Consider the following 12,140-nt stretch of genomic DNA (forward strand, 5'->3'; position numbering starts at 1 on the left):
CTAAAAAAAAATTCAAACTTGAATTGCAATACTGAAGATTTCTATGGGCAAAATATTGAATAACTCAGGGAAAAAAATTAGTGATTAAGCACAAATTGTTTATACCACCCAGGGACTGTGGCCCTGTCCATATTCAATATAAAAGCCACCAGCCAGGTTTAATGGTGATTGATTTTTTTAAAGCATGTCGAATGAGAATGATTTTAAGAGACAAAATGTGAATGAAGGATATACACAATGTATATGAACTCTGCATGCCAATTTTACCAATGTAAAATTTTTTAAAAGATTTTAAAAAATCCACCAGACATGAAGTTTTCTCTCATAAAAGCATCTTTATTCATTTTGTTCTTTCATAATTGAATATATGTTCTTTTATCATTAATTTTTCTTCCTACAAATAAATCAGTAAATAAACAAAGCCTAATTCTGTTAATTCGATTATGACCCATAGAGATCCTAAGGGACAGAATAGTACAGCTCCCAGCGAGTTTCCAAGGCTGGAAATTTTTATGGACACTGACTGCACATCCTTCTGACTGATGGACTCAAACTTCTGGCCTTTCACTTAGCTTAGCCACTGTACCACCAGGCACCCTTCAAATAGTCAACAAGAGAATAACTCCATTTTTCCACTTGAGAGGGAACTAATAACTATTTCTTTAACGATGGTCAGTTGGAGGACCCTCTAGGGTATTTTCAGAGGCAGTAAATCATGCAGGAGGAGGCTGCCCATCTTTCTCCTTTAGAGCATTTGATGGATTCAAGCTGCATACCTTTGAGTGGACTGCAGGACTTCTTACCCCTAAGGCAACAGAGCCCACTAGTCAGTAGGAAAGAGTAACTCAAGCATTGCCAGTTCCCTCTCAAAATCCTGTTTCACTCTCTCCACTGTGTGCCCAATATTGATTTTTTTAAATCCAGTTACACACTTCTCCTTTTTACCTCAATCCCACATCCCATTAATCAGAGCATTCTGAATTTAACTTTTCAGATCATTTCCTCACCCCATCTCACTTCATTCCTTCTGCCTCTGCATTTACCTCAGCTAAACTCTGGATTATTTCAATAGCCTCTAACTGCCCTCTCCATCTACAGTCCAAAGTTTATCAGTTGTCTGTCAAGAAAACGCCAAGTTATGAAACCCCAGAGTTGAGCTCTGTCCCATTGGGTCTTCTTGGCTGTAATCTTTATAGAAGTTGATCTCCAAGTCCTTTTTTCCCTGTTAGACTTCAATCAGGTTCATTCTGGTTCAACTCCTACTGAGATGTGCATTTCATCTCCACATATATTGAGACTCAACATTCCAGTACGATCTCCCAGGTGATTCCTAAAGGTCGGGTTATTTCTTATGTATATATAAGATCTTAAAACAAATATACATCATAACAAATATATAAGATATTAAAACAAATATCCAATTCCATATAACTGTGGCAGAAATGCAAATCTTCAACAGAAGTCAAACTGGAATGAAGTAATTGAAAGCTCTGTTTTCAGGGCTCCTCTGAATGGGTTTGGACTGACATCTTTCAAGTTAGTAATTAAATAGAATCAACTTGTGCCACCCAGGAACCTTAATTCCTTCTTGCTCCCACTCCATTCTTCCCACTGCCACTGTCAGTATCCACTCAAAATATAGATCTTGTTACTCTACTCTTTTTAAATCCTCCAGTGATCAAGTCTCGCATGAAACACTTGCAGGAAAAATCCAAACCTTAGCATTGTACTCCAGTCTATGACATGACTTTTGGTCACCTTTTCTTATATCATCATCTGGAGTTCTCTCCCTTGCTTCTTGTACTCTATCCCTAGTAAATGACTATCTGGTCCTCCTCATCCAGTCTGGCACCACATCTCTGATTTTCTCTTACCCTCTTCCTCCTTCTTCATCTTGGCCCTCTTGATGTTCCTGTGGCCAATCAGGTGCCCTCTTGAATACAGATTACTTCACACTGTTTGTTCCTTCTGTCTGGGAGCTTTTTTTCGTGACATATTTGCATAGCTTATTCCCTTCTGTTTGTCTATACTGCCGACATGTCACTTTTTCAATGAAGTTTACCTTCTCCCTCCTGCTTAAAATTACACAGTAACTCCTCTGTTATGAGTACAATTTTGCCCCTCCCAAAATAAGTGTTCGTTCTAGGGGAAGATAAAAAAATTAATAAAAAGGAAAATTGGGTAAGAGGAAAGGCAATATACAATAAGGGTTTGATTAAATGGTATAATTCATTATATTTAAATTTAATTACTTATTTGTTTTAAGACATACTTGTAGTTATATTTGAGAATAGAGTTTTCTTTGTTATATTAACAAGGCAGTATTAGTGTGCAGCATGTTTTAAGTTAAAAAAAGTAGATTAAGCCAGCAACAAGAAAGCAGAGACTGGGAAGGCATATGGTGGCCCCTTGAAGCTCACTAAGAAGCCTAAGAATATAAACTGAAAACAGACAAGAAGTTTGCCCCAGAGACAACAGAGAACAACTCCTAGAGCTGGTACTCAGAATCTGGATTTCTAGCCTTCTAAACTGTGTGTAAACAGACCTGTGTTTGTTAAAGTCATCCATTCATGGTATTTATGTTATAGCAGCAGTAGATAACCACATTACCCTCCAGGAACCCTTCAATGTCCTCTGCCTCCTCAGCTATTTCATAGTATGTATCTCCTTCAAACAGGTTCTGTATTTAATTATATTCACCGTTTATCATCTGTCCACTAAAATCCCATCCACATTTTCACCTTTAGCCTATAAATTTAAAGGAGGCAGAACTCTCTTCTTATTAGGATAACTGTTGTCTCCCCAGCACCTAAAAGAGGGCCTAGTAAATACGAAGTAATAAATAACTTTTTATTGAATATGTTGAAAGCATGTGTTAGTTTACATCTTTCCTTTCATATGGCCCTCTCTGTGTCTGCAATACTTCACTCCCTCCAGTCACTTCCTATCTACAGGCTCAGTGACACTTTTTATTTCGAATATTCCTTGTTTGCCTATCGCTCTCCCATACTTCTTGGGAACAACTTATGCACAGTCCTTTTTGTACACCTCTCTTCTAATACACAGTGGAAAATAAAAGTCACTGAGCAAATATTTGTTGAACTTACCTGACAAGAATAATGCTGTGTTTCAGGTATAAGTGCATAGCTCAAATACAGACTCGGACCATAATTGTGTAGAAGAGCAAGTGCCAGAGACAAAAGCTTACCTTTGTTTTAGAAATCTTTGTTTTCTTACAACAGAGGGTATTGGTATATCAATTTGGATCCTTCATTGAGGCAGAGGCTAGTTTTTGAAAAATAGACTTCCAAAAGAACAAGCACATGTCTTAGAGAAAAAGCAACCAGAGCACATCTAGGAGACGAAGATGGCAAAGCTTCATCTCTCATACTTTGGGCAAGTAGCTAGGTGAAGCTACTCTTTGGAAAGAGACGTCATGCTTGGAAAGGCAGAGGGTCAGTGAAGGACAGGGAGACCTCCAGCCAGATGGATTGGCATAGGGACTGCAGCAGTGGGTTCAAGTGTGTCAAAGATGATAAGGATGGCCCAGGATAGGACAGGACTCCAATCTGTTGCTCATAGGGTTGCTGTGAATCATACTTTCCTCAACAACAGCAACAATGTTACTAGGGTTTCAGAAAAGGCAATTGGATGGCTAGTCTCCAACCAAATGATGTGTATTCCCAGAGTTTTAGGACTACAGATGCTCTCTAACAAAATGAATGAAGGAAAGAGGTGAATCACTATTACTCAATTATTCACCATATGCCATACATTGCCTCAAGGTTTTTACAAATCTCAAGCCCTTTTATCTTCTCAACCAACTGAGGAGGTATGTGCTATTATCTATGTTTACCAAAGAATAAACTAAGGTTCAGAAATTAAATAATTTGCCCAAGATCGCATAGGAAGTAGTGTCATCTAACTTCTTCTAACTTCATGTTGTTTTTGTTGTTTATACCATTGAGTAGGATCTAACCCATAGCTGACCCTCGGGTGAGTTTTCAAAGGCAGTTAATCACATGGGAGGAGATTGTCCATTCCTCTCCTGCAGAGCAGCTGATGGATTTGAACCACAAGCCTTCAGAATTGTAGCACAGCTTCTTGCCACTAGGTCATCAGAGCTAACTATGTGAGGAATTAAAAACAAACAAACAAAAACAAAAAAATTACCATCAGCGTCATAACTTGAGGATGATTCTTGTGACGTCAGGCATGCTTCCACCCTCCAAGCTTTTTCCCAAATCTGGCATGAGCCATCTCTCCCACAGTACTCATTATTTCCCTGCTGGGCTCGGTAACTCTTTGCAATGGCTGCATAGAACTCACAAACCATATTTACAAGTATAGAGTTGATTAGAAAAGCAAAAAGTTACAATTCAGGATCAGGAATGATTCATGATATTCTGTTGGCCTAGCCTCTGGCTCAGGCACATATTTTAAAGCTCTTTTTAACTCTGCCAATTTAACTCTCTAGAGCATCTATCTCACTAATAACCTAAGATCCAAAGGCAATAGTAGCAATCTGAGTGTTCCTGGCAAGTCCTTGAAGACATTTCACTCTGCTCTGCTTGTAACTCTCCTGCACAGAGGCGCTCACCGCTCCCACTCTGTGGACTGGGAAGCCCACTGTTCTCTTTTATACTGATCTCTTGCCTTTCGTATCTCTAATGTTGCCATTTCCATACCACCATAGCCTACTCTCTACCTTTAGTGTTAGAGACCTCTGTGTCACCGACCAAGGCATTTCAGTGCAGGAATTTCTATATCCAAAGGAAATAGTCTGCTCTGCTCCTGGTTTTTCTTTCTTGATGCCAGTTAGGTCCTCCCTTCTCACCTTTGAGATGGCACACTGTAAGCGTCAAAGGATGGAAAAACTGACCAAACTTCATCTTAGGGTTCTATACACCTTATTTGTATGGTCCCCTTTCCGTAATGATGCCATGCTTCTTAATTATACTTCTTTAGCAAGCTTTCCAATCCCCTCGATGAATCATAAAAACGTGGCATTTGCATAGCTCTACCAGGTCATCTAGGGAGAAGCACAAAGGCCACATTGACTACACTGCAGTCACAAAACAAGATCATATTCCATTTTCTGATTGTTATATGAATCAAATATCCTATGGTCACAATATCCAAGCCCTTTCTTCAGCACCAATGTCTCCTGCAGTAGAGGTGGTGCCAATCCTTAGTGACCCTATGGATGCCATATGCTCCATAGGGTCTCCAGTGGCTAATAACCTTGGAAGTGGGTTACCAGATCTTTTTTCTGTGGTACCTTTGGGTGCATTTGAACCACCAACCTTTTAGTTTACAGCTTAGCACATTAATTATTTGCATCACTCAGGGAGTCCTTTGTACATGTAAACGCACAAACAAGCAAACAAAAACTTCACTGCTGTAGAGCCAACTCATCATGACCTTCCAACGTCATGTTTTCAAGACTGAATCTTTTAATTTTTTATTTCTAGCAATTCATTTTCTTTTTAAATGTTACACTCGTTTACCTACAAAGTTTGTATACATTTCCCCTCACACTGGATCTCCCAACCTCTCCAACCCATTCCCCTTTCACTCATCAAACCCTGGGTTGCCATGATTACACCTCCCACCCACCCATCCACACCCCTCTGCTCCCTCTCTGTCCCCCTTTGATCCTCATACATGTTATAGAAAGCTAGACAGTTTCCTTCAGTGGAGAGTCACAGTCTTAGAATCCTGATATAGGGTCCCTGTGAGTCTGACTGGACTCAATAACAGTGGATTTTCTTATAAATATGGCAGCTCACCAAATTAAGAGTAGACCTGGGAATTCCATAAAGTGCCACACAGATGCCACTCGAGTCTTCAAGCCTGCTTTGAAGAGGTGCTCCTTTCAATGGACTACCTGAAAATTCCTACACACACCTTTTTTTTTTCAGGTGTGGACAGATTGATGGGTACTAAGGGTCTCATTTTGTAGTGTGTGAGCTATAGGGCTGTTAGCAGAAAGGTTGTCAGTTTGAATGCACCAGTGTACCGAGGGAGAAACAGAACAAGTCTTCTCCCATAAAAATTTACAGCCTCAGGTATCGATGGAGGGTTACTTTGAGCTAGAGCTGAACTAGAGAGCAGTAAATTAAGGTGATTCGCGGACCTAATTTGGTTGTGAAGGCCAGTTCTTTAATCTTGCATCTGAACTTTTGCATTTCTTGCTCAAGGATTTTTAATTTTCTCAAGTATTCAAAGATTACAGAAAGTGAGGATGAAGCCAGGGACAGTATAAAAGGTAGAACAAGAAATGCAATTTGTTGCAGTACACATTAAACACCCAGAACATATGATATGTCTTCCCTCAGGACTGACCAAAGAACAGTCTAGTTAGAAGCAAAGAAAGAATGTCTTCCACCTTCCTTTAGGGAGGCTTATTATGGAACAACATACTGACCAAGGCACTTAGAAGTCTAACCCAAACAAAAACTCTATCTAGTTCTGTAACACAAACAATGAGATTGAAGGGCAGAGAAGTGAACAATTATTACAAGAGAAAGAGGCATGTTCAGAGAACAGTTACATGAGCCACTGACTTAATTCCAGGGAGGAAAACAATTTGGTTGAGTAAAAACATAACGATGTTTACTTTATAGTTCCCAAGGTCAAAAAATGAAAACTACAGGCTCTGAAGAAGAGTGAACATGCTTCCTTTAAGCTTCATCCCTGGCAGGGACTGATTGTCCAATAGGGAAGGCATACACAGGATTAATTGAATTTAGTTTACTGATCTGAACTGTACAGTTCATTTGGCTTTTGACAGAGTAAACACAATTAATCCATGTGTGCCTTGCTTACTACAAGCTGTTACATATGGGGCCTACTTAATCTGCCCCTGACCTCCAGAACCTGCTGGTGACTCTGAACTCAAGGGTGAGGAGAGCTTTGTCTGTAAGCAGGGAACAAGCAATCTGCTGAACCGCAAGCATTGTTGATGGTCTCTAGTTTGACACCTGTCATTTGTCTCTGTCACCAGTAGCTTTTGGAATAAAATGTCCATTCAGGGCTTGGACTGAAAGAGGCCTTAGAGATTTCTCTAATCCACTCTTACATTTTACTAATGAAGCTTCTCAGAGACAGATAAGATTAGAGAAATCAATTCTTCAATTTTTCAGAGACCATGAGATATAATTACAAGGGGGAAAAATTTGCAGGGTAGTACTGAATTTGCATATCTGGCTTGGTTGTTCCCATGACAAACCTGAATTTGTCAGAATATGTATTCCAATTTGGGGTTTGGAAAAATATGATCACCTTATGGTTCAGAAAAACTAAAATGTTCAGAAACTGGTTTGATTTCCCCATTCACACTGAGGTATACAAGCTGGCAAAGGAAATTGCATAGAAGCATATTCCAGTACCAATGAGGGAGTTTTTCTTTTGCGTTTCAAGGAGAGGAACAAATGGGGGGAGGGGGGAGGGGTTTGTGCGGGGAGAAGGGTGCAACAATGAATGAATGGAATCCCAAAATCTCTGTAGATGTTCATTGAAATGAAAAATAACCTAAATTTAAAAAAAAAAAAGAAGCATGTTCCACTCTTTCTATTCTCAGTTTTGTAGCCCTCATGGAAATCTGTGTTTGGGAGGAGAAATGGTGAGCACCTGGATGCTTGAGCTCCTGGTAGTAGTAACCACAGGAAGAGATGTAGGAAGTTAGGAAAAGGAAAAAAGATAAAAGTTAATTTGAAAATAGAATGATAACTAGCAAGAAGTGTATAAAAGTACAAAGAAGGGAGGGGAGAGAGGGGGCTGCTGATGCAGAGAGGAGGAAATCTTGGGATTGCAGTGTCTGATAGCCAGAGAGAAGGGGGCAAAGAATTAGGAAAGATCTACTGGAAATCTGAAAATACGGGTGATAGTGGGCATAGAGCAGTCAGTGGTGACTGGTTTTATAAAATGCAGTTTATAGGAATGATAGTATGAAAGAAAAGGTGCATGAAGGAATGGGTAAAACACAATGTATACAAATGAGACACCGTGTATACAGATTTTGTATGCAAGCCACTACAAAATTTTAAAAAAAAGGTTTAAAAGAAAAGTAAATCTTAATTCACTTGGAACACAGTAAATCCTCATTTAACTGGTTACATAAAATTTTCATAACGATTGCAGCTTAAAAATGCTTTTTGATAAGCTGGCTCAAATATATTAAGCCCATATGACTAAACCAGAGTCCCTAGGGATTACAAACAGCTGATGTACTTTGCTGCTAAGCTAAAGATTGGAAATCAAGTACACCAAGAAGAACCTCAGAGGAAGGGCCCTGGTGATTTACTTTTGAAAGATGACAGTCATTGAACACTCTCAAGGAACACAGTGCTACTCTGACACACACCGGGTGTCAGAGTCAATCTACCAGCAACTGGTTTTGATGGCTGAATTAGAAGCTGGAGATAGGATAGGGAGAGTGAGAGATGGGGAGAAGAAGGAAAGGAATATGGTGAAGGAGACAGTTGTACAAGAAGTCATGATGGCTGTCAGACAGATCAGGAATAACAAGAAGTGTTATCTCTAATGGAGAAGTCACACCCTTGTTGGTGTGTGGAGTGACCGGAAGAACACACACTATCACCTTAGCCCACCTTCACCTTAGCTTAGGAGAGAACCTCAAGACCTTCTCTGGGGCATGAGTGAAGCAGAGAGTTAGGGCAAAAACACCTCAAACACATTTTACTCAGACACTTACAAGGTCACCATGGTAACTGGTAAACTGGTAAATGCCAGCAATTGGAAAAGTGACCTTAAGAGCCTAAGATTCTTTGTGAAAGGAAAACAGAAACCAACAATATTCTTAGGAAATTTTGCTTTTGAAAGAGCAGAAGAGAATTGTGGGCCTTTGTACTAGGCCCAGCTCTTTGTTTACGCTAAAAATAGAAACATGCAAACAAAATTGCAGGCAGGTTGCCTTTCTCCTTCCTTATTCTTCCTTCTTTCAAACAGTGCCTAACTATCCAACATCCTGATTCTAAAAAGGACATTCAATATTGGCTGACGAAGCTTTGAAAACAAGGGCAATCCACTATTGTTTGCCCAGAATGCTGGCAAGAATTTTAATTCTAAAAGGACGGTAAAGGTAATATTCTTCACATGAAGAAAAAATAGCCAGAATCTCTAAAACTAAGCTAAATTTCCTAAGATAAAGAAAATACTGCTTATTTTAACATTTAAGCCACAATTTAAGGGATTTTTTTTACATGTCAACAGTGAAAGTGATTTTTTACAATTTTGTGAAATTTACAGTATGGTGACAAAGACTTTTTTTAAACAACTTAGGCATTGTAAGAGATGGGAGTGCGTTATTAGCTCAGGAAAACTCTATTTCTCTTAGCATTAAGTGCCTTTGTCCTACTAACACAATAATATAGTGTGTGTTAATAGAGTATATTCAGATTACCAGACTATTATTATTAATTACTATTATTATTTGTTACTATTTTACTATTACTAGCTGAGCTTTTTGTCCTCATAGAATCTTTCATTCGCTGAACTCTCTCAATCATATCCTGTCTGCTCCCTAAAAGTAATAGTAGCCTTGAAAACCTTATGATAACAGTAGCCTTGAAAATAGTAGCCTTATGGAGCAATTCTGCTCTGCATACAATTGGTTGCCAGAATTGACCAGACAGCAATTAATAATGATTAACAAAGATCTTGATTTTTTAAATGAATTTTTAAACTCTTCGCCATTTTACAGAAAGCAGTGAAAAACAGCCCCTCACGAAGACCTGTAATAGGAGTGAAGGGAGTGATAAGAAAGAGAACCACGGGAGCTAATAAATTTGAATTTACAGTCAGGTTTTGCCTATGGCTTATTTATACACACCCATATTTACCTCAGTTGGACCAGTGAACACCTAACATCTTTGATTCCCATCCTTTTTGCATTTTAATTTTCTTCTAGAGGCTCAGTATGAAAGTAAAGAATAGTATGACCCTTCATATGTGTGTGTGTGTGTGTGTGTGTGTGTGTGTGTGTGTGAACTGAATTATGACATTTTTGTGTGTGTATGTACCTGTTCATAAATTGCAAGATTACTTGCCACTCAACAAACAACCCTATATACTTATTCTCTCCAAAAATAAAGCATGTAGTTAAATGTTTATCACATGGTAAGGGATCACCAGCTCCTCTTTTAAAAAGAATGAAAGAATGAGGGAATATTTTAAATTTACTAGAAAGCACTACAGAGTGTCGATAGGGCCCAGGGAATTGTATTTCATGTTGGCAGCTCAGCATCCTCTCACTTGATGTGGGAGCTGGTTTGTTTTTTAGATCACGAGCATATAAACATGGTATCTTACTTCCTTTGCATATTTTGTGTTCTAATCACTCACTATGTATTATGTCAGTCTTTTCTTTCTGATCCCTCCAGGACAGAACATTATTTCATCCTGTGAGCAACAGCTGCATGGATTGCAATCCCGCAGAGAAGAAAATTTTCATGGCCAGATGTGACCCTCTCTCTGAGACTCAGCAGTGGATGTTTGAGCATATTAATATGACTGTTTTAGATAAATTTAACCACCATGCCAGCTCCTAGGAAGAAAGAAAGAGCAATTACCTACAGAATGCAAACTAAGTTTCGGCCGGCATCTGGGTCAAAGGAGTCAGGAATACCATTTCCTAGATCCAGGAAGCCTGGTTTAAAGATGTGTGGAGGCCATGTTTAAGTAGGTTGTCCTGAAGAACTTCCTGCATCTGAAGAACTTGGCTGAGAATCTCACCAGCTGCTTCTGAGAACTTGAGACTAGCAGTTCCCTTGCTGGTCAAGGGCAAAGATTCTTTAGGGACTTTTCAAAACAACTGCTGAGTTAATAAATCCTAGCATTTCTCAGGTCAAATCCTGCAGTAGTGAGTAGCTATGAATGGATCCTATTAATTGGGTGGGAGGGGGGTGGAAGTAGAGTGCATGACTGTTCTGCCAGACGAAGGAAACCGCAGGTTTAGAATCAGACACAAGGGATGAGCTGCACTCTTTTGTGCCAATCTCTGACTAAGAATGAGTTAAGCAGGTTTAACCCTTAAAAGTGCTGCAGATGATTTTAGAGTGCTCATTTCATTCTCTGTTCTTTTACTTTTAAACAATGGGGCAATATCTACGGACTTAAAATGTAAGACTTAAACTAGATGATGAAATGGAGTTTCTGTGTTCCCATTCTTTCATTTTACATTGATAGGGTTTTTTTTAGAGTGGAGGTAGTTCTATTGTTCATAAAGTTCATCCTCCATACCTCAGCTGAAGTTCTAATTCAGTGCCCTTGGAATAATCCAGTTAAATACATTAAAAATAAAATTATTATGCTACCAAGTTACTCCAAAGAGAAAGATTTCACAGTAGCAGAAATGTTTAAGAGAATGATTTCTCTAGGGGGGGGGGGGAAATCTATTTTTACTTTTCTATTATTTTTAAAATTTTAAAACTTTGATGCTTGTCCAGTCATAAAATTTACTGAGGAAGGAAATGGAGTGAGTTTGATGTAATTTGTTTAGGAGATTCTTAAATTCAAATAAATCTGCACTCCACTTGGTGTGTAAAATGGATTGATTCACTTCTGTTTCTTCCTTATTGGGGAATTGGTACTTGTTTGCTTGGTTTGCTTTTTTTGTTTTAAATTATTGGTCTTGGTTGTATTGTCCTTGCTTTGTTGGGAAGCGTGTATAAGGAATGTCCACTACTAAAGTACTTAACACCTCATTTCATATTAGTATAACAACATTTCAGGGGTGAAGAAAGGAGTGGAAAAAACAAATGCAACATTTAATCCTTAATTTTTTTTTCTTTTCAGTATTGATGATGTTGAGAGAGGAATATACAAAGTCAAGATGATTCTCTAGAGCAAAGAATCATATTTATTACACATTTCTCCAACTTTGTCAAGTAGAAAATAGTTTTTACTTTGTTCTTGATTTTTTAAAACTTAATTATCCTATTAATAAAAATTAATATTTCATCATTTGGCACAAAGGATATCACTGCTGATGTCAGGTGGATCTTTGGTGGAAACAGAAATACAAGAATGTCTATTTGTATTTTATGAACTAAGTAAAAGCATTTGACTGTGTGTATCATAACAAACCATGGCTAATATGACAAAAATGAGAATCT

The 12,140-nt window shown here is 38.6% G+C and overlaps 1 protein-coding gene across 1 annotated transcript in view; it reads left to right on the forward strand.

Annotated features, from left to right (window-relative positions):
• GALNTL6 (UDP-N-acetyl-alpha-D-galactosamine:polypeptide N-acetylgalactosaminyltransferase-like 6) overlaps positions 1 to 10,875 on the forward strand; it is a 2,113,891-nt gene extending 2,103,016 nt beyond the window's left edge. The window contains exon 13 of the mRNA XM_006882210.1: positions 10,407 to 10,875. Coding sequence (XP_006882272.1) covers positions 10,407 to 10,574 — 168 coding nt within the window. The 3' untranslated portion in view covers positions 10,575 to 10,875. The remainder of the gene's footprint in view (positions 1 to 10,406) is intronic.
• The last annotated feature ends 1,265 nt before the right edge of the window (positions 10,876 to 12,140 follow it).

This window comes from Elephantulus edwardii, unplaced genomic scaffold, assembly GCF_000299155.1.
Source record: "Elephantulus edwardii isolate Elephantulus edwardi_28Jun2011 unplaced genomic scaffold, EleEdw1.0 scaffold00018, whole genome shotgun sequence".
NCBI classification, from domain to species: domain Eukaryota; kingdom Metazoa; phylum Chordata; class Mammalia; order Macroscelidea; family Macroscelididae; genus Elephantulus; species Elephantulus edwardii.